The 26,319-nt window shown below is 30.1% G+C and overlaps 3 protein-coding genes across 3 annotated transcripts in view; all 3 read right to left on the bottom strand.

Moving 5' to 3' along the window:
- Window positions 1-1,017, bottom strand: part of LOC123260564 (glypican-6) — a 72,505-nt gene extending 71,488 nt beyond the window's left edge. The window contains exon 1 of the mRNA XM_044721725.1: window positions 518-1,017. Coding sequence (XP_044577660.1) covers window positions 518-662 — 145 coding nt within the window. The 5' untranslated portion in view covers window positions 663-1,017. The remainder of the gene's footprint in view (window positions 1-517) is intronic.
- Window positions 1,018-4,957: 3,940 nt separating this feature from the next.
- On the bottom strand, window positions 4,958-11,460 carry LOC123261634 (odorant receptor 46a-like). The gene is made up of 6 exons (XM_044723329.1): window positions 10,817-11,460; window positions 10,280-10,645; window positions 6,901-7,311; window positions 6,510-6,714; window positions 5,101-5,256; window positions 4,958-5,035 (listed from the first exon to the last, which is right to left on the bottom strand). Exons 2-6 carry the CDS (start codon window positions 10,642-10,644, stop codon window positions 4,982-4,984), a joined length of 1,191 nt encoding a protein of 396 aa, XP_044579264.1. The 5' UTR covers window position 10,645; window positions 10,817-11,460; the 3' UTR covers window positions 4,958-4,981.
- A 2,709-nt stretch (window positions 11,461-14,169) lies between these two features.
- On the bottom strand, window positions 14,170-18,566 carry LOC123261605 (odorant receptor Or1-like). The gene is made up of 5 exons (XM_044723294.1): window positions 17,743-18,566; window positions 16,895-17,287; window positions 16,616-16,820; window positions 14,562-14,717; window positions 14,170-14,501 (listed from the first exon to the last, which is right to left on the bottom strand). Exons 1-5 carry the CDS (start codon window positions 18,204-18,206, stop codon window positions 14,451-14,453), a joined length of 1,269 nt encoding a protein of 422 aa, XP_044579229.1. The 5' UTR covers window positions 18,207-18,566; the 3' UTR covers window positions 14,170-14,450.
- Between the last annotated feature and the right edge of the window lie 7,753 nt (window positions 18,567-26,319).

Raw genomic sequence — 26,319 nt, 5'->3', positions numbered from 1 at the left:
CTGCTTTTTTTAATAATTTAAGTAAGCAAATTTTTATTTTTTTTCTAAAAAATATGTTTGTTAATATCTCTTCAGATTTTTCTCTAATTTGCTGCTTATTTTTTTTTTTTCATATAAGGCAATTTTGACAAATTAAAAAAAATGTAATTTATAAGTAAAAATAGTCACTAATTTTTTTGTTATAAAAGTTTAAATTGTCTAGTGTTAAAATCGCAATTATCATAAACTAGCGAACTGTCAATTCATTCAGAAAAAATTTTTGTTCCAACATTTGAATTTTTTTTTACTATAAATTGAACAAATATTTCAGTGTTCAAAAAATTTAATTAATTAATTTTTTTGACAAAAATGTTCTCAAATTCGATGACATTAAATGAATCATTATTTCTATTAAAATTCGGAGTAAATTTCAAACTTTTAGCTTGAAAATTGTATCAGAAAATCCTTAAAAAATTAATAAATAAATTTTCTTAAATAATCACTAATGACAGAAAGAGTAATTAAACGAATAACTTACATGAAATAGGATCCTTAGGAATGTCAGAAAATGGAAACCCATGTGATTCAAATATCGTTCTGACAGCGTCACAATTAAGCCGGGCAGAAGTAACTCCAATCCAAGAAAGCGCCAATAGCACGCACAAATATTTGAAACCACTCATTGTTATATAAATATAAATATATAAATATTAATTAAATTTAGTATTATGTGTGTGTATTATTTTTATTACAACAATTAGCTGTAATTTGTGTTAGAATACAATAAAACCCAGCACAGAACGGTTCAACGACCGTTTTAATAAACACAGGCCACGCGGGCTATTTTAAAAGGGAAATTTATACTCGCTACGACATTCGTTCAATTTTTGGAACTTAACTTTTGGATACTTTGTCAAAAACAATATCAAACAATAATAACAGGATTGTAAGCTAAACACCGGAACATTCGAACAGGTCCCGGCGGAAAAATTCTACACCCTCGCGCTGAGGTGGTACGCGACGCACTGCTGAGGGAATTCCTGAACCCCCTGGCGTCCACGGTCCATGGTCCATGGGCTGTTGCGCTGGGGGGATCGCGCTTGCGCAGAATCACGAGTAATCTATTGCGCAGGATGGCGGGAGATTGCGGGATTTTAAATGTACGCGCGAGATTTAAATTCCGTTTTTTATTATCGAGTTAAAAGCAGTAAAAAATTTTTTTTTTCTACATATATTTAAATATATTATATAAATAATTTTAAACATAAGGAAAATTTTGTTTTATAATAACAATTACTATTATTAAATAGTTTTTTTTCGTTAAATTAAGTTTTATTCTAAATTTCGTGACTTGAATTTGTCTTTTAAAGGTTCCATATGTTTTTCATCGATATTTAATTTATTATGATAAATTTTTTAAGTAATTTTAAATAGATTTGAGTTTTGCGCTCGATAAAATTTGTTTATTTATTTATTTTGTTTTTATACATAAGAATATCAATATATTTTAAATAATAATCCATATAATCAAGACAATATGAGAGATTTTGTTATTATCAAGCCAATTTTGAATTTCTCGTAATAAAAATCAATAATCTTTCAAAACTATGAATTTATAGTTTACACTCTAATTTTCTACAATTAAATTTCCATAAAATTTCTGCCAAGTCCCAGAAAGCTCTTCTAAATTTTTTTTAACTAAATCTTAAAAAAAAGCTATCAGAATTTTGCAAAAATAAATCGGAACTTAGCTATTTTATAAAATTTATAAACGAAAAACTCTCGAAAAAGGTAGTATAGGGGAGAGGTGCTGCAATTGTAACAAAAAATTTTATTTTCTTTATTCCATTTGTTTTTTTTAAGATAGTAAACTTAAAAACTGTCAGAAAGTTAGTTGATAGTATCTTTTATGTGACTGACTTAGTTAATTAGTAAAAAGTCAATGTTAACTTATTAAAAAATTAATTTATTTAACTAAAGTTAGGGACCAAGATGGCGGCGCGCATGGGTGCAATTGTAACACAGTGCAGGGGCAATTGTAACACGGAACGAAATAGAGATTTTTCATCAAACTGCTTTTATTATATAGTTTTAATACATACTATTATACTTTATTAACTCGTAAAGTCAAGTATTTAAGTTTATGTATATCATATATTCAGATCTTTAATATAAATTATTAAACATTTATAAATACTATAATTTACTAACAAACTACACAATTCCTGAGATTTGTGGCGCATCCAGTTTGCGCAGATTCCATACACGACTCTGAGTGTTACAATTGCTACTCGTTCAAGTGTTATAATTGACGCTCACGCTGAACTGTTAATAAAAATCTAATTACAATAACAAAAATCAGTAAATTGATATGAAATTCGATTATACAATACTCTTAATATGTCTCTTAATGTATTAATACAAGTCTCACATCAAAACATTAGAAAACAAATTTGTTATTAAAAAAATTGTGAAGCTTTCAAAAAAAATTAGGAAAACGGTTGACCCTGAAGACCATCTCTGCAATTTCCCGCTACTTTTGTAATTGAGCGCTCAAAATTGCACTTATTATGTTTTTGAGCTCTTCGACCTCAAAAATATAATTTTCGTGTAGTTTTGAGCTCTCCGAGCTCAAAAGTCTGATAGCAGTTTAATAAAACATTTTTTGAATTTTCAAACCGCAATAACTTTTGAATGAATAAACCGATTTTCACGTGATTGGCGGCATTCGACGCAGTTTTTTAAATTCTATATTTTCAAACACAAATTGATCAGACCGGAAATTTCGGTGTAATTCGAAAAAAAACACTTTTTTTCGATTTCTTTCGTCAACGATAACTCACGAACGAATCAACCGATTTTGACCGACTTGATGGTGATCGACGTGGTTTTTTAATATTGAGAGCTGATTAGTTTTTGAAATTGATCGGTCAAACCGTTTGAAAGTTATTAAAAAAAAACGACATTTGAAAAAAATTTTTTTCGCAGTTTTTTTAAGATTTCTCAAAATCTATCGGTCCGAATCGGTCCAAGTTATATTCAAAATCTAAGTTTAGTTGAACCCTTTCGAATGGCATCAATCGCGATCAAATCGGTCAAGCCGTTCAAAAGTTATGAGAGGTTTACACACACACACACACACACACACACACACACACACACACACACACACACAGACACCATCGCGGGAATAGTCAGGGAAGCTCCCTAGGACCTCAAAACGTCGAGATTTGTTGAAAATTCAATTTTCGAAAAACGGGGTAAAAACACACGGTGAGAAATTTCTGTAGAAATTTACTATGCATACATAATAAGACTGAACCTTAATGACTCAATTCAAAATATTACCATAAAAATTTAAGAATATCATATTGTACCAATCAATATTTACTAGGGACCATAGTAAATTTGACCATGCAACTGTTACATAAACATATATAAAAAATTTTCGTAAACTGACAGAACAAAAACTGTTAGTGTGCTTAAAACTTTTCATTATAGTTTCATAGTAAAATTTCTGTTGCTCAGTCGACAATAAAAATTTATAAAAAAGTTTCACATTTAGTCACGTGTACTCGGTTTAAATTTAAAATTGTGACTATGAAATTTTCAAATGTCCCATAGTAAACGTATGCGGGTCAGTCGCGACGCGCGCTCTTTCATTTTTTCGTGCTGCTTTGTTTTGTCAACATAAGTCTACAGACGCTATCAGTAAGGGTTAACGGTGTTATGAAAATTGCAATAAACATTAAGTTTTAAATAAATATTAGTTTATAAATCCATCAACACATGAATAGTTAATGAAAATTTGTAAGACTCATAAATAATAAAATATTTAATAATTTACCGTGAAAAATTAAAATGATAACAAACATTTGATGGTTAACCTGCAACCGACACTTCTAATAATAATAAAAAATAATTTAAAAGTTATATATTGTGTTTATAATTATTCATAATAAAATTAACTGCCAAAATAAATCCTACGTTCATTGTTAAAAATGAAAAAAAAAATAAAAAAAACTATATTTTAACTAAATATTTTTAAAAATTATTGCAAACAAAAAAAATCTTGTTTGGTTTGATATTTTTTTTGATTGCTAAAAACATTTTTTACTCTAAAATTTTTTATTTTTTACTAACGTTTTCTTATTTTTTTTGCTATAGTACATTCGGAAATTTAAATTATTGCATATTTCATTTTACTATAGTACATTTCAATTTTTACCATTTACTATGTCTGATTTCATTTGTTTCGGAAATTACTATGGGCCATTGTAAAATTTTATTCTGAGTCAATAAGGTTCACTAGTAATATGCACCATTGTAATATCTAAAATCCATGCAGAATAAAAAATAATGGAAATTTCTCACCGTGCAATAACTTCCCGATTTTTGAAAGTTTTCAATTTTCTTAGCGGGAAGTTAAAAAGTTTTCACGCGTATTTTCAAAAATTCTCAATATTTTGATATCGGAACAAAATTAATAACTGAAACTTTGATCTAATAGATAAAATACTATTTTGGAGAAGTTAAAAAAAGAATAATAATAATTTTTAGTTTTTTTAATAGTTTTTTATTGAGTGTTACAATTGCCCCTTGATACAGTTGCAGCACCTCTTTTCTATATATTCAGACCACTAAATTCACAAACAACTTAGATCTATTGAATACCTTAATCTCTCAAGAGACTTTTAAGCCCAAAAAAAAATAATTGCCCATACTTGAAACTAAAAACTTGAAAAAACAAGGGGATTTAGAAAAATCTCCCCCGTAAAAATAAAATAACTAGACAAACACCTTAAATACTTACGCACACGTGTTGCCTGTGTTATTTGAGATTTAATTTGACACTTACTTCAGTACAAATATTATTATTGCCATTTATTTTTATGTACAGTAAATTTTTGGTACTTTCATTTAATATGTGATATTTAAAAGTGAATAATTATAATTGTTCCTTATTCTTTTTTTTTTATTCGTGTAACATTATAAATACGTATTAAGATTGCGACTGAGCGAGGACATTATAAGCAGAGTAAGAAAATTTGACGATCTGCAATTACAATAACGTAAATAAATATTTTTTTTTTTAATTAGAATATTAGAAGAAGTATGTACCTGGCTGAATGATTCAATAGACAGTTCGATCATACTCCAAGTGCGAAATTTTAGCGGTCGATAGCATCTTATCATCATTATCAATAGACTTTTTTTAGTTTTTACCGTCAATTCATTCCAATCAAATGTATAGATGTACGATACAAAGTTTTGACTCTGCGGATAAATAAATTTTTCTTTATTATTTAAAAAATAGGAAAATAATTTCAATGTGGCTTTAGAAAATAAGTCATGTCCAAAAAACAAGTGCAAATTACTTTTAAAATCGCTTGTTAAACTTGGCTTCGAGAGCTTAGAAAAAAAAGGTAGCCGTATTAAGCTGCAGGTGAAGATTTAAGAAAGATAAATGATCTTTAGAATGTTGAAAGACTCTTTTAAGTGTTTTAAAATAATAGGGCTACTAAGAACTCAAAAATTTTAATTTTTATGGAGCGTGTGTCCTGCTTCAAATTTGGCCACCGGGTTTTTAGGAAATGGGTGGGAGTGCGATTCTTGTTAAATGATTAACGAATATTATCTTCATCTAATCGATCTTGATCTTCAAAATTTGGAAAATCATTAAAAGAATTAGAACCAAAGATTATGTCAATATTATGTGTAATTAAGAAAGTGAGAAAAATTTTTCCAAGCTTATTTTTATTTAAAAAAAAAATTTTATAATTAAATTTAGTATTATTAAAAAGTTTTTATTACAATTTTTTTTGCTCAAATAAATTTTTTCTTGGCAATAGCCAATTTGTTACAATTCAAAATTGTTGAAATAATTTTTTCCTTCACTTATTTTATTAAATTCATAAAAATCGATCTTATAGTAGTGTCATCATTTCTAAAATTTATTTCAAGATTATTCAAACTACATATATTACGACAAATCTCAAAAAATCATTTTTTTTAGCTAAAATTATGAATAACAATTTGATCATTACTTCTTAAATAAAAAATGTTAAATCTTAAATAAAAAAAAAAATCATCTAAAAATAATTACATACAAAAAAAAATCAGTAACGTAATTTTGAACAAAATACCAAACTTCAAAGTATCAAAATTAGCCAAAAAATAAAAAATTTATTATCGTTGTCCATCATATAACTAAAAATAAAGTCATTAAAGTATAAAAGTCAATAATGATTAATGACACTCCAAGAAATTTTATAATTATACTGTAATCTTCAATTATCATCCGTAAAACTCCAAAATTTGTAAATTAAACCTTAAAAATTCCAAATTTCTGACATTTTTTAACTAATTGACTTTATTTGAGCCTGTAAGTCAAAGCGTTACCTTTTTTCATGGACGATCTAGGTGCTAAAGGATTCGTAAGGGTCGAAAAGAGACAAATGATTGGCAAGATTTTTTATTTTCGCATCGAGGCTCAAAATAAATAACAAATATGAAAATATCATACGAACCTGAGAAGTCATCTGAGTTCCAGCGGAGCAAAGAAGATAAATTTGGAAATACAGACATCCAGTGTAAGTAATCATCATAGCACAATGAGTGTCAAATTGTCTGACCTGAGCGAAGACGAAGACCGTAACGCAGAGGACTGTGGAACTAACGCAGTACTGCATGAAAATAACGAACCCAAAGATATCGTTGAGCATTGTAATAATCCTAAGAGTATTAACAACATTACAGACATTATACCATTTAAAGTGATTTTGTTCATTTTGGTGGCAGGTATGTCAAACAGGAGGTAGCAAGCTAGGAAAAAGTGCATACCTTCGCCTATACCTACTCCTCTCCTATCCAACAAACCGAATCGCGATAATATAATAACAGGCCCAGCGGCTACTCAACTGTATAATCTCCAGGTGTTCTTTCACCAATTCGGCCATTTTCTCCGCTTCGTGTTTTTCCACTCTATGATAATCGTATTTAACATTTTTATTATTGTTATTATTCTTCTCTGAATATTGAGGCTCATGAAGGAATCCGCGAAGTCGACTCGCCAGGATCTTGAACTGCGCGGATGCTCGATACATTACCCCGGAAACTAGACTGTCGCAGGCCACGTTTACAGGCCCACCGAAGAACCGGGAAATCGCCTGCAACACCCACGCTGTCCAGTACCCCTCAAGTGTCTTTGTGTCCCACGGCAGGTACAATTTTGTTATTGTTATTCGGTGAGGTGCTAAATACAGCGCCGACGATATTATCAGATTAACTGTTCCCATTTGAACGAAGATACCGAATAATATTGTTCTCCATCTGGAAAAAGAATTTTTTTGGTGTTTTGATGATTAAAAAAAATTAATATGAATTGGAAAAATTATTCGGAAAATTTTTAACTTCCCGCTAAGAAAATCGAAGATTTTCAAAAATCGGGAAGTTAATGTTTTCACCCCGTTTTGAAAAAATCGAGTTTTCATCAGATCTCGACGTTTGAAGGTCATAGGAAGCTTCCCTGACTACTCCCGCGAGGTTGTCACTGTGTCTGTATGTGTGTGTGTGTGTGTGTGTGTGTGTGTGTGTGTGTGTGTGAACCGCTTATAACTTTTGAACGGTTCATCCGATTTTATCGCGGTTGGTGCCATTTGAAAGGGCTTGGCCAAACTTAGATTTAGAGTATAATTTGAACCGATTCGGATCATTAGATTTTGAGAAATCTTAAAAAAACTAAGAAAAAAAATTTTTTCAAATGTAGTTTTTTTTTAATAACTTTTAAATTGCTCTATAGATCGATTCCAAAAACTAATCAGCTCTAGACAATAGGGTGGGCCGAAAATCCGCTTTTTTATAATTTCGTTTAGTAATAGCAAAAATATTGTTTATTAAATTATAAAAAAATTTTGTGTGAAAGGAAAAAATTTTTGGTCAACATCTCAGGCTCGCGGATTGCAGTCAAAGATAAAAATGCTCAAAAAATTTTTTCATTAACTTGTTTTGATTGGAAATTTTACGCTCTACAAAAAAGGTCCTTACACAAAATTACGTAGGACCCATAGATTCAGAGATAATCCCAATTTTATTATCAAAATAGTAGATTTTCGCCATTAAAATAATCTTGTTAGTTTGAAATCTATTTATAAGTTCTCCATTCGACAGAAAATTAAATTTTCTATCAAAATGTTTATTTGTAAAATTTTTTACGAGTGATAATTATTAAAATTATTACAATTTTTGTTCAAAAAGTGGCATTTTCGACAATAAATGAATTATATCTTGATATGAAATGTAATCAAATTCTTATCAGTTTTAGTAATCAGTCCTATGTCTAATAGAGTCGATATTACAACGGCTGCAGTGGCGCGAGCACTTAAGTTATACATTTGGCTGGTAAGAGCAGTTTCTTTGAATTCAATTCTATTTTGACTTTGAACGAGATTAAAATCCATGTTTCTTCTTTGTCTGTAGCTTAGTTCATACAATGAAATTGTTTTTCGACGAAGTACTGTTAATGGAAGAAGTCGATTTTTGAGAAAAATTTATTTCACTCACAGATCAGAGAATTACACGCTTACGAAAAATCTCTCAACAATTTTTGTACATCCCAGAGCCGAATGATGAATATACAGAACGTTTACCTCGTAGTATCTCAGATTTAAACCAAAATTTGGTATCTTCAGACTTATCTTCTAATTCATCATTCAGTGAAATAAATTTTTCTCAAAAATCGACAGCCAAATGTATAACTTAAGTGCTCGCGCCACTGCAGCCGTTGTAATATCGACTCTTTTAGACATAGGACTGATTACTAAAACTGATAAGAATTTGATTACATTTTATATCAAGATATAATTCATTTACTGTCGAAAATGCCACTTTTGGAACAAAAATTGGAATAATTTTAATAATTATCACTCGTAAAAAATTTTACAAATAAACATTTTGATAGAAAATTTAATTTTCTGTCGAATGGAGAACTTATAAATAGATTTCAAACTAACAAGATTATTTTAATGGCGAAAATCTACTATTTTGATACTAAAATTGGGATTATCTCTGAATCTATGGGTCTTACGTAATTTTGTGTAAAGACCTTTTTTGTAGAGCGTAAAATTTCCGATCAATATAAGTTGATGAAAAAATTTTTTGAGCATTTTTATCTTTGACTGAAATCCGCGAGCCTGAGATGTTGACCAAAAATTTTTTCCTTTCACACAAAATTTTTTTATAACTTAATAAACAATATTTTTGCTATTACTAAACGAAATTCTAAAAAAGCGGATTTTCGGCGCTCCCTACTAGACAATAAAAAACCACGTCGATCGCCACCAAGCTGGTCGAAATCGGTTAATTCATTTGATAGATATCGTGAACGAATGAAAAGCGAAAAAAGTGTTTTTTCAAAATTACTCCAAGATTTTTGGTTCGATAAATGAAAACCTGACAATTCTTCATGAGGCTGATAAAACTGCGTCGAATGCCGCCAACCGCGTGAAAATCGGTTGATCCATTCAAAAATTATTGCGGTTTGAAAATTCCAAAAGTAGTGTTCTATGAAACTTCTATCAGACTTTTGAGCTTGAAGAGCTCAAATACATAGAAATACCATCTCTTTGAGCTCAGCAAGCTGAAAATATCACATAAATTATATTTTGAGCTCAAAAATCTCAAAAACGTCATAAGTACAATTTTAAGCGCCCAGGTATGGAATTAGCGGGAAGTTGCAGGGATGGCCTTTAGGGTGAACCGTTTTACTAATTTTTTTGTTTATATTCATGTCTAAAATTAGAAAAAAAATTTTTTTTTACACTTTTTTTTTTAAATTTTTACCGATCAATATTTTTAAATATTTTCTCGATAATAATTTCAATTTATAAAAAATTTTATGAAATCTTAGATTCCGTTATTAATTTTTCTTCTTCCGTTATCAATATTTTTAAATATTTTCTCGATAATAATTTCAATTTATAAAAAATTTTATGAAATCTTAGATTCCGTTATTAATTTTTCTTCTCAACACTTTGAAAAATTATAAAAAATTTAATTCTATAAAAATTTTAATTCTCTAAAAATATAAGTAGCAAGAATTATCTCTTAAATTGATAATTACAAAAAAAAATTAAATTATCAATTGCTTTAATCAGAAAACAATACATAATCTTAATCTTGCTTCATGACAAAATAAATATTTTTAAAAAAATAATTCCAAAAAAATTCAGTTTAAAAAAATTTTGCATAAACTGACAATGAAAAAAAATCAACGATGACAAAAATTAAAAGACAATCTTACTTCATAATACTATCAAACTCCTTCAAAATCCTTTCCTCATCCGGATTTTTATCCTGAAAGGCGCCGGTCTGTAGTCTCTCAATCAACTCGACAATCCTATTACGGTTCTTAATAATGCTGCCCATTTTAATACAAATCCCGATCATGGTCAGCAGGATGAAAGAGTGGTCCGCATAATCGGCGACAGTTTTGCAGGTAACGAAACAATCGACGATCTGACAGCCAGTATCGGTAAACAATATGACAAAACTAAACCCCGTAAACAGTGAATAGAGTAAAGTTTTAAATCCCTTCCAGTGTACTGGCTGCCACAGTCCAATGCACTTCAGGATAAAGAAGCTCACAGGAAGTAAAGTCTCCTTCATCCTAAAGAAAATATCAAGAAGAAATAGAAATAGATCTTCAACTCTCTGTCTATTCAACGCAAAAGTGTTTGATATATCTTCTTATAGATGTCCAAAAAAACTGATGACTGACTTCGACCCTTTTAGCGTTCTTCGTTGACGCTAAGCCATATAATTTCCTCCACCGACTTACCTTTTATTATTAGAACAAAATCGTCATAGCGAGTTTAATTTTCTGCGCAAAATAAATACACTTTGTATGTATGTAAGTTTTATTTCTTACGCTACTGGGAAAGAAAAAGGCTTTAAATATTCATGGGGTAAAATTGTCGTGGCTATATTATATAATCTATAATAAAGTCCTGTCTTTATTCAAACATAATATTATGTAAATACAGATATCAACATAAATACTACTTTGTATTTTGTAGCGAAACGAATAATCCAAAGAATCAATCTATACTTTTGCAGCCTTTTCTTTACTTACGTTTGTTAATAATTCATGGAAATTGCTAGCCACGCATTTCTTGGTGACTTTTCTTGCAAACTATTCTGAGACAAACTCACGTATCGTGAATAATAAATGAAGGAAAGGGTGACTTGGTATCAAAATTACCGGGTGCGTAATGACAGCTTTGACAGTTTCTTCCTGGAAAAAGAAGAGCGGCTTTTGCTGTAAGTGCTGAATGTATGATAGAAGGTAGTGGGGACTCAGTTTGTGGTCAATTGTTGAAGAGTTTACTTCGGAATTTAAGAAAATTACTCTATTAGGTCGAATTTTATTGAATAATAAAAAAAAAATAATTGAGTTGAAAATCGAGTACTTTGAAAGTCTGCAAAATTTTTGATGATTCTTCAGCACAAATTGAGAAGAATTTAATGAAATAAATTTATTTATGACTTCTTTAATTTCTTCAATGGTTGGTCAATTTTTTGCAAAGGTTTGTTCCGTGAACATGGTAAAAATTTTTTAAATTATACATTAATAGGGGGGGGAGGGCAAAATGGGGTACCCCCAAAATTTCGTAAAAAAAATTTTTTTTTCCAAAAAGCTCTTTTAGCTTGCTAAAATATATTTTAACGTCATTTCCTACAATTTCAGAGGAAAAAAATTTTTTTAATTAAAAAACATGAAAAAATTTTTTTTTTCTAATTTTTTTTGCATACAGTAAAAAAATGTTCGTCAAATTTAACACAAATATTTGTGTTACTGAATGTTTTTACACAAACTAATGTTAATTCTACATTCTAGTGTGTTAACTCAATACATGAGAATGTAAAATTCTACACACTAGAGTGTAATTTGCTACACAAAAATTTTTACACTTTACACATTGACGAAAAATTTTTTACTGTGCAGTAATTTTTATCGTCATTGTGCATCGTAATAATTTTTTTTTTCACATCTAAGATTTTTTTTTTAATTTTTAAGTTCACACTTTACAAATGAATAATTTAAAAAAAAAAAAAAATCGGTAAGTCATTGGTTCCATGCCAGTTTTCGAAAATCAAGTTCTAATCTAATCTCCACATTTTTAAGGTCTTAGGAAGTAGCTCTTAATATTCCTACGAGGATTTCTATCAGGGGGTGTGTGTGTGTGTGTGTGTGTGCGTGTGTGTGTGTGTGTGTGTGTGTGTGTGTGTGTGTGTGTGTGTGTGTGTGTGTGTGTGTAAACCTCTCATAACCTTTGAGCAACTCCACTGATTTGAACGACAATCGCGTCATTCGATAAGGTTCAGCGAAACTTAGACTTCCTCATAAATTTAAAATAGCTTTTTTCTTTTGACAGCTTTTAAACAGATGTAACGATCAATTCCAAAATCTAAACAGTTCTTTAATTTAAAAAACGAAGTTAACTGCTGCAAACCGCATCAAAATCGGGTGATGTGTTGAAGAGAAATCGTACATTAATTATTTTTAAAAATTATGTTTTTCAAATAACATCGAATTTATTCTCGAATTATTTTTGATGACATAATTTAACTGTGAATGCTCAGAAAACTGAGTCAGAGGCCGCCAATTTCTTCAAAATCATTTGGTGTGCTTGTGAGATATTTAATTCAAAAAGTAAGATCTTCAGGCCTATAAGATTATTCAACGAAAAAATTTTCCTGAATCCCTAAACCAAGAAAGAGAGTGCAAAAAAATTACGAATTTTTTTTTTCATGCTATTATCAACAGACTCGATAGAGTCTGGCGCCAAGTTCCATTCTCAAGCCAGACTACCGAGTGTGTATATACCGTAAGCAGAACGGTTTTTTGAGGTTACAAATTTTTTTTCAAATTTATTTTGATTTTTTTTTTATATGATATTTTATAATAGTAGTTCATGCTTTTTATTACACGTATTACTTGATTATTATCAATTATCTTTATAATTTCTATTTAAAATTATTAAAAATAATCAGCACAAACTATAGCGACCCAGATTTTTAGATTTTAACTTTTTTTTGTATGTAAAAAGCGGACGGCCAGAGACTAAATAATATAAGGATGCATGCTAATCTTATAATAGATGGGAAACTACAGTGAAAAAAGACATTTAACAGCTTGCAATTACACACGCCAGGTAGCGCAAGAATAACTTTTGCATGAACGATAGCTTAAAGGGGATAGTTTGCCACCAGAAATGTATTAAATTAAAATTGTCAATTTTTATTATAATTACAAAAATTACTGAAATCCGAGCAAAAACAGTTTCACTGTAAAAAAAATCGCGCCAAGTTCACGTTCATAAGACTATTAAGAAAAAAAATATTTTATTTCTTTACAAAAAGATATAAAATAAAAAATTAAAAAATCCAAGTAACCGATATAGTTGTATATGATTTTCGGAAATTAAAAAAAGTTTTGTTGTAAATTTAAAAATTAAAAGAAACAATTTTGGAACGTACTTGGTGTGCGTCATTGTGTACTTCAATTTTTTTTAAAAGTCCTAAGTAGATAGATTTTAGAAATTTCATAAAAAGTGAAATATTTTGTAACCACGCACACTAAATACGTTCCAAAATTGTTTCTTTTAATTTTTAAATTTACACCAAATTTTTTTTAATTTCCGAAAATCGTACACAACCATATCGGTTACTTGGATTTTTAAATTTTTTATTTTATATCTTTTTGTAAAGAAATAAAATTTTTTTTTCTTAATAGTCTTATGAACGTGAACTTGGCGCGATTTTTTTACAGTGAAACTGTTTTTGCTCGGATTTTGAATTGCGTGAGAACTATGAGTCTAAAAATTTTTTCACCGGGAGTTCCAAAAACTAGAATTTTCTCAAGAGAACTCTTTTTTTTATCTTGATATTATTTTTACTCAAGCGAAACCCGTCAAAAATTATTACAAGGTTTTAAAATTTTTTTTACTACCTCAATTCCTGTTAGGAGTATATTGCTTCAACTAACAATGTCTCTTTTTTGGGTGATTTGTTCTTCTCTTTGGATTCTTTCGTAAACTTATCGATAAGAAAATGTTATTTTTTTAACGATATTTCATTTTCGGATGAAGAAATTTTTTTTTTCACTTTTTCAGGGAGTACCCCATTTTGACCGCAAAAAAAAAAATTTTTTTCTACGGCAACTTGAAATTTGATTATTTTTCTTTAATTACGACTGAAAACGAGAAAAATCAGCGTATTTAAGTCCTTAAAATCATAACGATTTCTTAAGTACCCCATTTTGCCCCCCCCCCCTCCTCTATATAAAAAACGTTGTTTGTTCATGTTGTTAATTGATTGATGCAGTTTGATATTTTTTCTAGATGGTAAAAACTATTTTAAAGTTGTGAATTCTTCAATGGTTTGATGGTCAATAATTGGTCGATAATTTTCTAGGATGACTGTTGAAGGAAATTGAACGCTGAGTATGAAAGCTTGATAAGCTGAAAAGAGAGTTTGTTAAATTTCGATTTTGGTAAGGAATTATCAATTGGAAAGCTTACTTTGATGAAGGAATCGACGGAAATTTCTATGATGCTTATGCATGAGAACATAATGGGCTTTACATTGCGCTTCATCATGAATAACATACTTTTTTGGCCTGATACACTCAGGCAGTCCCAATTTGATTCGTAGATCCCAATATTGAATTTATAACACTGTTGAATAATTTTATATCATAAATTATAACAGTGATAAAAAAGTAAAGATTAAAATTTCAAAACAAAAAAAAATTAATTTAAAGAATTTAAATTAATTAAGAAAATTGAAGTTTGATCAAATTCTTCAATTTTTTTTTTTTTTTTGTTAAAATCATTTTTGGATAAATTAATATACTATTCCTTTATTGTATCAATAAAAATTTTATGTTAAAATTTATCACTTTTGTGTTAAATTTAAGTTTTTTGTGCAAAAATTAAACCAAAAACTGTACTGATAAAAAAAATAAACTTGACTCAAGAACCAAAATCTTGAACCAAGATTACCATTTTGAAGAAATAGTATATTACACTATTAGGGCAGAAAGTTTGAGATTTCTGCACTGCGCGCCATGATGCCCAAGGCGTAGCCGAGGGCCTCACGGCGCGCAGTTCAGAGCTCTCAAACTTCTGCCCGTGTAGTTATACTATTTTTCTTTATAGCCGGTCGAAAGTACGTAAAATATTTAATGTACTGCATCGAAAAAAAATTGATGCCTGCCCCCGACATTTGCGGCACGAGCGAAGCGAGTGCTGCTGGTCGGGGGTAGGCATCAAATAAAAAAAAATTAATGTAAAATCAAATAAAAAATAATTAACAACAATTTTTTTTTTTTAATTTTTAAATTAAATAAAACTGAAATTTCTTGAATTCAACAAACATAATAAAGATTATTCTTGGTTAAAAATAAAAAAAAAACAAAAACGAGCATATTATCTGAAAATTAACAATAATTAATAAAAATGAAATTAAATAGTTGTTACTGCATACATTTTTCTAAATAATTCATTAATTAAATAAAGTTGATCCATTTTACACACGTCACTGTCAAACTGAATCTTAGTACAGTACAACCTGGTTATAAGTTACATCGGATGATCTAGTCACTCTTACGGCAGTTATATCTTTATCTATACCTCTATCGAAATATGAAATATTCCATGTAAGTAAAAGAAAGAAAGAAATATAACCAAGTTGTATTGTACCATCAATCGTAAATGATCAGCGTAAACAAAACATAGTTAGTAACAAATGAATAATGTCAGTCGCGGTAACGAAAGCATTTTATGCTCCCGCTGTTATAGAGAGCGAATGTGTAGCTTTACCAATGCACGAATCTTTAACTTTCTGCATCGAAATAGGTGCAAAAGATGCGTACTTTCGACCGAGTTATAAAGAAAATGATTTTCTTGAGTCAAGAGAATAAATTCTTGAATTAAGAAATTATTATTGGTCTAAGAAAATTTTCTTGTTTCAAGATCTGATTTTCTTGACTCAAGAAAATCATTTTCTTCAAAATGGTATTCTTGGTTCAAGATTTTGGCTCTTGAGTCAAGTTCATTTTTTTATCAGTGTGTAAATAGTATATTACACACCTGTGGCAAGAAAATGAGAAATGTCTCAGAACACATATATGTTGCCCGAGGCGAAGCCGAGGTCGACATATATGTGATCTGAGATATTTATTATTTTCCTGCCATAGGTTTGTATACTATTTTTCTGTCCGACAGAGGCGGAAAGCGGCAATTTCGTTTAGCGCAGCGGGCCGAAAGTTGCCACTTTCCGCCTGGAGGGCAGAAAAAAATTTTTCTCACCTCCGGGCGGAAAGCGTCAATTTTCCTCCCGCTGTGCTAAATGAAAATGCCGCTTTCCGCCTCCGTCGAGGAGAAAAATAGTATACACAGCACGGGCAGTAAATAAGAAAGCCTCAGATCACATGTTTATTGACCTCGGCTTCGCCTCGGACAACAATTACATGTGATCTGAGACATTTCTTATTTTACTGCCCTAGATGTGTAATATACTATAACACTAACATTTTTTGTCAAAACAACGGAAAATTGTATTACTGTACAACCTCTTCAGTAACATCCGTCCCTGCGTAGCACAAAATAAAAATCTGGGACCCCATAGCAGCAATGTACATTGAAAAAGAAACAAATAACGGGTCACTCAGGCTCATACCGGCCAATCTAAAAACACAGGCGCATAGAACAATCGAACTTGCCATGTACTGCATCAAAATCAGTGGCCCAAAAACTTTGTTTACTTCTTCGACAAACCTGAAAAAAAAAATAATAAAGTTTTTTTTATTAAAAAAAAAAAATACGTCCCCCAAAATTTTCCAAAAACTCACTTATAAATCAAAAGGTGGTGGCGAATACAATAAGCAATATTTTTTGTTTCGACAAAAACAACATTCTCATTAGATTGTTCCTTATCAAAACGCATTGCCTCAACTAATTTGGTGACTAATTTGAACCTGTTCTTCAACAGTCCCAATTGCGCGCAAATCTCTAGCATTATTCCAGGAATCAATGTGTCGTAAGAAATATTTATGATGGCTCCAATGCTGTGGATAAAGTGCTGTTGCGCGAAAGCAATCGTCAATTTTGTGCGTGTTGTCAAATATATCGGATACCATGCATGGTAGGGCAGTATTCCCTGAGGTAATTCAGTCACAATTGATCCTCCAACAATCATAACTATTCCAACTTGTGTTATTCTTGCGTAAATTTTTGTTCGAAATCTGAAAAGACATTATTAATAAATAATGCCCAAAAAAAATATTTATTTCTTATAAATCAGGGCTTTTGTAAAAAACTTTTTCGGCATAAAATTGTTTAAATTGTCTTACAAACATTAATTAAAAAAAAAAAAAAGTGACCCAAATTTCATGAAATTTTTTTTAATACAAAATTAATGAAGTGAAATATCTAATAAAATTTTTGGGTAAAGTTAAATAAATGACTTTAAATCAGCATTTTATTAAAATATTGATTAACAAATTTTTAAAAGAAAATTAAAAATGATTTAATGCCTTAATTTTGAAGTTTTATTTGTTTCAAAAACTTTATTAAAAATTCACGACTCAAAATTTTTTCTTACGGGTTAGAAAGAAAAAATTCTTCATTGAAGAATAAAATTTACTGACTTTAAAAAATACAAATGAAAATGAAAATTAACTAATTATATTTCAACTACTTGATTAACTGATCGAAGTACTCGCGAGTTTCCTTATCCTGGTCACTGTGTACCGCAAAATAATCACTGTTCAAAGTATCAAGCAGCTGAATAATGCGATCACGGTACCCCAAAACGGTGATAACTTTTCCACAAATGCAGAGCATCGTCAGCATGATGAATGCGCTGCTGGTGAAATCTTCCGCGTCGGAAAAGTGCTGTACAAGATCGATGAACTCCATGATAGTCATGGAGAAAATCAGGAGGACTATCAGCGAAGTGTAAGCTGTGTAGATACGAGTTTTCCAGCAGACTGGCGAGTCTATGGGTCTCCAGAGTCCGCAAAACTTCAGAACAGTGAAATTGAAAGACAAAGCCGACATTTTGCGGGTGATAGAAGGGAAAAAGCTTTTCTGATTGGCAGCCAGAAATATATTAAATGTAAGAAAAGACACGTAGCTCTTGGTGATTTTATTTGTCGACATCTACTCGGTCATTATTTTAATAGACGGATAGCGATGTCAGTATTGCCAAAATAAAAATCATTTCCGAGAAAGTAAATTGTCTTATTGTTAATAATAAATTTGGTGCTTTAGTATATAGAAGGGTAGTTATTTTCTCTTGGCTTTTCTTGTTCCTGTATTCAGTGTTTCGCGGGTGGTGGGTGGTGGGTGGTAACCAAAAGAGTTATCGGTATTAATATTCTATGAAAAGAAGCAACTTGGAGTTCTGAGAAATATTGAAGGAATATCCACGTCAGAAATCATTCTTCTTGCAAAATCTTTAATTCGTGAATTAGTTTTTTGACTGATATTCGCGTCATTGATGTATCAACAAAAAGTTTTACGTCAAATAATTTTTACGGCTAAAATTTAAAAATATATGTGTACACGGAAAAAAGAAAAATTACATTATAAATAGTAATTAGTGTCTCATCGTATTCAAAACTAAAAAAATTACAGTTCGAAATAACATTTTTCTAAATTCAAACTTTGAATGTTAATTTTCAGAGTTTTCAATGTAAATATTACATTCTCTAATGTAATTCTTATAAAATCTATAATAATTACAATCTGAAACTGTAATTTTTCCAGTTTTCATCATGGAGCACCACGTTACATTATATAATATAATTTTTCTATTTTTTTTTCCGTGTAAATTTAACTTTCTAGTAGATTTCATAGAAATCTAACTTTTGCATTGGTCCTCATGACAGAACTTTTGAAAAATTTTGCTATAATTCGACTCAGCTCGTCAAGCGGATTCAGAAAATGCATATGGTTCAAAAGTTTATACATGTATGTATTTATATATATATATATATATATATATATATATATATATATATATATATATATATATGTATGTATATATATATATATATATATATATATATATATACAGGGTGTCCCAGAAGTAACGGACGCCATTGTAGCATCTGATAAACAAAATAATTCTGAGACAAAAAGTCCTTAGCCATTTTTTAATCAGACGCATAGATAATTAATTATTAATTAAAATAACGTCCTTTTATGCGTTAGAGAGAGAGCGCTAGTGTCAAGTCAAGTGCGTTCCAACGAAGACGCTTGCACGTGTGAATGTGTAAGTAAATATGTGTGACTACGTTAGCTAAAATTAATTTCTTTAAAAATAATAATATTTATTTAATGCCGTAAGATGGACGGTGGTATTCCTAGGGTCCACCTTTACAAGCATGGAATGTGAGTGTATTCCATACATGCTTGTAAATTAATAAAAATTAATTTCTTTAAAAATAATAATATTTATTTAATGCCGTAAGATAGACGGCGGTGTTCCTAGGGTCCACCTTTACAAGCATGGAATGTGAGTGTATTCCATACATGCTTGTAAATTAATAAAAATTCATAAAAATTAATTAAAATTAATTTCTTTAAAAAATAATAATATTTTTTTTTTTTTTGTTTGGCTTTGTTTGGCACATACTTTACTGGACACTGGCGCTCTCTCTCTAACAAATAAAGAGACGTTATTTTTAATTAATAATTAATTATCTATGCGGTTAATTGAAAAATGGCTAAGGACTTTTCGTCTTAGAATTATTTTTTTCATCAGATGCTACAATGGCGTCCGTGACTTTCGGACACCCTGTATATATATTAGGGTGGCGCAAAAAAACCGACTATTTTTTTTTTTTGAGTCTCGAGTGAAAAAATGTTAGTTTTTGATGTTTTAAGAACTCTCTCCAAAGGACAGCTTAAAAAAAAATTTTTAAGATGTCGCTCTAAATTTTTTTAAATTTCAAAAATCGAATTTTTTTTTTTTTTTTTTATTTTTTTTCTCGTTACGGTATAATTTTATAAACTAAAAAAAATAAGTTTCTGAAAATTTCAGTTCAAAATTTGAATTTTGAAAGGTCGCTCATAATTTTTTACAATTCATTAGTGCATTAGTTTAGACTTTTTCAAGCGACCTTTTACTATTCAAATTAAAATTCCATGCATTTTTTTTTTTATTTAGTACAATAATCGATAACAATACATCACGAGATGAACTAAAAATCAAGCACAACATAGAAAATATAATTTTTTTTTAATTTAATAATTTTATTTAATCAACTGCCAGGCGTGGGTTCGAATCCCAAGCTGGTCTTAGAAATCAGCTTGGTTGAGATTTGACCTTGCCGCGTAGGTTAAGATTTTTTCAAACCAAAAAGACCCCAACATACCACCCCCAACACTTAAAGTCGGCGATATGACTAATTAAAGAAAAAAAAACAAAATTATGAGCGCCCTTTCAAAATTTAAATTTTGAACTGAAACTTTCAGAAACTTATTTTTGATGTAAAGATGTTAAACAAATGAAAGAAACTACATGAGAGCAAAGATAAACTTTGAAAAAATAGTTTAACTGGTAGAGCTCCTGACATGTTATCAGGGAGATCCAGGTTCGATTCCTGGATTGGTAACCTACCCCATTTATTTTTTCAAAGTTTATCTTTGCTCTCATGTAGTTTCTTTCATTTTCTTTCATTTGTTTAACATCTTTACAACTCGAACAGATACCACAAAACTTCCAGCTTTACTAGTATTCAAGTTCGATGGACCCCATAGAACTAATGCAAAGAGAGAATGTCTCTCGACCAATAGTGCAGATGGAATTGTCCATCGTTTGGCTTGAATAAGGTTCACTAGTCACTTGACCAGTAGGCATGAAAAAACTTTAATTTATAATTTATAGTATTTTCTCATTTTTTTCCAATTTTTTGACGAAACTATCAAGTTTATCAAAAAATTTTGTCAAATTTTACAAATTTTTTGTATTCTATATTTTTTTTGGTTTAACAGATCCTTTTATTTAACTGTCAAATTTCTAATACTGTCGTATCTTAATTTTTCAATAAATTCAAATTAATTTTATTTTCAATTAAAAATTATTTTCATCTATTATTCAATTGATTTTATAAGTTCATAATATATATTTCCAATTCATGCAATTAATTTTATTACTATAATAAAAACGTACTGATTTAATTTTTTTATTTATCGAAGCTAGTTTCACAGTTAAAATCATCGAAGCGCGAAATAGAGAAGACATCGGACGCCCCCTCCCTTAGTATCTGACCACCTCGCACTACAACGCTCATTATTCCGCGACTCGACGCTTTAACCGAACTTTTTTGATTTGGGTAATAATAACCCATTGTTCAATTGATAACTGTGAGTGACGCAGTGTTCTAACCTCCAAACTCGGACTTTGATTGTTGCTATAGTTTATCATTGTTTTTCGTGAATATTTTTGGATTGTATTTTAAATTCATTTTTTTGCAATTAATTAATTCATATCCTAGAATTCCTTTTTTATGGGTTATTTGTCCAATTATTTGATTAACGATATTTATTCTTTTTTAAATTATTTCGTAACTGAGTCCTTTTTTAAATGGACAAAATCGATTATAAAAAATGGATAAAGAAATTTATTTGATTGGTTTTCCAATAACTGGTATTGTTGGACGTAAACTTCCAACTTTTAAGGACGTTTTAGCTTTATTTTTCTATAATCATAAAGTACAAAAGTGTGGTGTTAAACAAAGTGCTTTATTTACTGTGACCGAGGTTCAAGAACAATGGAAAAAGGCTCAAATTCCTACTTGTGAGACTTTAAATGCCATCAATAAGTTATTGAGAATGTTCAAAAAGTGGCAAAGTTTGCAGCGTAGTTATAAACGGAGACAATCATTCACGCAAATCAAAAATGAAACTGTTTTTAAGAATAAGTTTAAGGAGTTATTTGATATTGCTCACACGAAAGCAGCCAAAACCTTAAGTAAAGAGCGAAATGAATTTTTTCTAGCCCAGAGATCATCAGGTCGGCGTGGATTTATTGATAATTTTCCATAAAAACCTCTAACATATGAAGAACTCATGGAGGTAGATGAAGAAAGTATGTATTAATTCAAGTTTTTCACAAATATTTCATGTTAGTTGCTGATTGATTAATTTATTGACTTTAAAATGATAGAAAAAGAATTGTAAAATATGGAGATTTTTTACTTTTCGCATTAAGTAGACAAGCAAGCACACAAAATCTTTATATTATTTTTACTTCATTAATTTTTGCAAAAAGTGTGATTTTCAGTAAAGTTTGGTTAAAAGTTTTTGGATGCTGCGGTCAAAAAGCAGTATAAAAAAAATCACGGGAAAAAAGTTTTGCGATTTTTATGTTTTTTTACTTCATGAGCTTTCAAGAATATATCGAGCTATGAAAATTTTTAAAAGTACTTTGTTTTAATAATTTACAGATTCGGATGAACTGGTTGACAATAGTACCATCACTCAAAGCCAAGATAGTAACACTACTTCAAGCCAAGGTACACTAACAACATCACAATCAACGATAAGTCATGTTTCAAATTTCGAAGATGAATTATCTCTGCCAAAAGTGACTTCAAAAATGTCTATAATGACACCTGAACTTGTTGCTGCATTAGATCGCGGAAATGTAAGCAGTAGAAATGCTACTTATATCATAGCTGCAACTTTAAAGATTGTTGGATATGATCTTAATGATGTTAATTTGAGCTACAGTACTATTCGACGGGCACGTATATCTCTAAGAGAAGGTATAGCTAGAGAACTAAAGGAACAATTGAAATTGAATGATAATTACGTTGTTCATTGGGACAGGAAACTTTTAAGTGATATAGTTGGGTCTGATACCGTTGATAGGCTGCCTATTGTTTTATCATCATCTGGTGAAGAACAATTATTAGGAGTTCCAAAAATAAATTCTGGGACTGGAATAGAACAAGCAACAGCTGTACATTCGATTCTAGATCAGTGGGGTGTTAGTCGATATTTTAAAGCAGTGTGCTTTGATACTGCAGTTACTAACACAGGTAACATTACAAAATTTTTCTCATGACGTTGAAATAAATTTGTAAGATTTACACTTAAAATACTTTAAGATCATTAACATAAAACTGAAAATTTTTTTTGTTTCTTAAGTCTTTGTGAGCAACAACAAGTTTAAAATACAATTTGCATTATTCCAATATCTCACTTGAATTTTATTTTTTAGGTATTTATCACGGCGCAGGTGTTGAATTAGAGAAAGCTTTAGGTCGGGAACTTATTTGGTTACCATGTCGTCACCACATGTTTGAAATTATTTTAAAAAGCGTTTTTGAAGTATATTGGCCTAAACAAACAGGCCCGAACGTGCCAATCTTCAATCGATTCAAAGGTTTTTGGAACAAAATTGATAAATCAAAATTCAAAGCGGGTATAGAAGATACCGCTGTTGATCAAGCTTTGTCAGACATCACTGATGAAATTTTAGGATTCATTGGAGAATATTTGCAGGTAAGATCTGTGTTAAGTGATTAAGTTTTGTTGCATATCTTAAAAAATCGTTGAGAAGAAATAAAGCTTATCAACTTTATCGGTTCAAAAATTATTTGTATTTTGGTTCAAATTCATTCATTATTTCTTATCTCTTTGACGAATGGAAAATAATAGTTTATGAATCAATATTTTGAATTTTAACTTCTTTGCAGAAATATCATCCAAGGAGTGACTACAGAGAATTTTTGGAGCTGTCATCAGTTTTCTTAGGAGTTATTCCAAAAGAAAATTTTTCGTTTAAAAGTCCAGGAGCTATGAGTCATGCTCGTTGGATGTCCAAAGCAATATATTGTTTAAAAATATTCATTTTTCGGGAAGAATTCAAACTTACAACTTATGAGATAAATAGCCTCCAAGAAATATGCAAGTTTATCATCACAAATTATATAACAGCGTGGTTTACTTCGACTTCAGCGACTTTGGCTGCACAACATGATTTAACTTCCATGCAGAAATTAATTCGATACAAAGCAGTAAATTTGGCAATATCAACTGCAACTACTGAAAAAATGAAGAATCACCTATAGTATTTATCTGAAAAATTAGCCGTTATATCTTTATTTGATGGATATGTAAAAAATGAAGTGAAAGAACAAATTATTATTAATTTGAAGAATCAAGATGGTTTTAATACGAAAGCCGAAAAATTGGAGATGAGACAAGAAGACATTGAAGGATTTTTGCAGAAAGATATGAGTGATTTTGTATCAAAAGATTCTATGTTCATTTTTACAGCGTTTGATTTACCGTATGATTTTATGGAAAGAGATGTGAATTTTTGGCCTCTTGATGAAAGTTATAATGAATGTGTGAAGTTTTTTGATAAATTGACTGTGGTTAACGATGTAGAGGAACGTGGGGTAGCGTTGATCGAACATTACATTAATTGTTTTACAAAAAATGAAGAACAATTGCAATACTTATTACTTGTTATCAGTGAATATAGGAAAAAATTTCCTAATTGTAATAAAAATACTCTAATGTCACAAGGTTAAGGAAAAAAAAAAAAATAATTTTTAATTGAAAATAAAAATAATTTGAATTTATTGAAAAATTAAGATACGATAGTATTAGAAATTTGACAGTTAAATAAAAGGATCTGTTAAACCAAAAAAAATATAGAATACAAAAAATTTGTAAAATTTGACAATATTTTTTGATAAACTTGATAGTTTCGTCAAAAAATTAAAAAATATTATAAATTATATTTTAAAGTTGAATAACTTCAAAACGCGTCGGTTTATCGAAAAATTCTAAGATAGCTTTTTTGTAGAGCGTTCAATTTTACACAAGAAAATGATTTAGTCTAGCTTTTTTGATAAACAATTAAAGAGTTATAATTCTAAACTCAAAAAAACTTTGCCATATCAAAGCCAATTTTAAGGGAGTTGGGAAAGAACGGATAGGGGAAAGGGGGGACCTACTCAGTGGGAATTTTTCCGTAATTGAAAAAATAATCAGACAGTCCAGACTGGGAATCGAACCCAGATCTCTCGGTTAGGCGCCAAGGGCTCTACCAGTTAAGCTATCCGAGACAAGTACTGACTACTTTATTCAGTCACGTATATAAGACCCACCGAGCAAACAACGCCACCGTCCATCTTACGGTAAAGAGCCATATCAAAAAAAGCTTTCCCATGTTAATCATACGGGAAATAGAAATTTACCCTGTGGGACATCTTAATATTAATATTAAGGGCTGTAACTTTCACAGGATTTTTTTTCATAATTTCCAACAATATTTTCGATATATTTAAGAAAAAAAAAATCGTCGATTTTTTTGAATCAGTCTAATATATATATATATATATACATACATACATATATAAATTTTTCAACCAATGGTATTTTTGGAACCTACTTTACTAATTATAACATATAATAGCAAAATCAGGTGAAAATTTCACCTTGAGGACTAATGCAATAGTTAGATTTCTAAAGAAATCTACCTAAAAAACAGAAAAATGAAATAACAATCGTAAAATGCATAGAAAAAAAATTAAGAAAAAAATATGTTTGTGTATTTTTTCAAATAATTATTTGTTTAATAATGAATTTATTTATTTGAAAATATCTATCAGAATAAAAAATATTTCTCATTTTTTTTTTGTAATTTAAATATTTAATAAGTCTCATATCATTAAAATAAATATTTATTTTCTCTAATTAACTTAGTTTCAATCTAAAATCATCGACACATAACAAGACAGATACATTCATAACAATCACAAGTAAGGTTAGGCTTATAAACATAAGTAATAGAGTGAGCGCGACTACCGACTTTCGGATTTTCTGCCGCCTCGTGTCTCGTTGTCAGAGCATGAATACATTATTTCGGCTCCCTGTCGTAGGGCGCATGTACGACTTGATCACGGCATAAAACTGAGGCTTTCTGCCGTGAAATCGCAGCGGGAACCCCGTCTTTTCGACCGGCGTAGTAAGAAATAGTATATTACACCACAAGGGCAGAAAGTTGAGATTCCTGCACTGCGCGCCATGTGCCCGAGGGCATCATGGCGCGCAGTTCAGGGCTCTCAAATTTCTGCCCTCGTAGTGTATACTAGTTTTCTTGCTATTCGGTCGAAAGTACGCAAAAAATTGCGTTGAAAAAAATTGATGCCTGCCCCCGACATTTGCGGCACGAGCGAAGCGACATTATACATGAATACATTATTTCGGCTCCCCGTCGTAGGGCGCATGCGCGACTTGATCA

Source organism: Cotesia glomerata, linkage group LG3 (genome assembly GCF_020080835.1).
Source record: "Cotesia glomerata isolate CgM1 linkage group LG3, MPM_Cglom_v2.3, whole genome shotgun sequence".
In the NCBI taxonomy this organism is placed as follows: domain Eukaryota; kingdom Metazoa; phylum Arthropoda; class Insecta; order Hymenoptera; family Braconidae; genus Cotesia; species Cotesia glomerata.
Note: the sequence above shows the minus strand (reverse complement) of the source record. Positions and strands in the feature narration are given on the sequence as shown.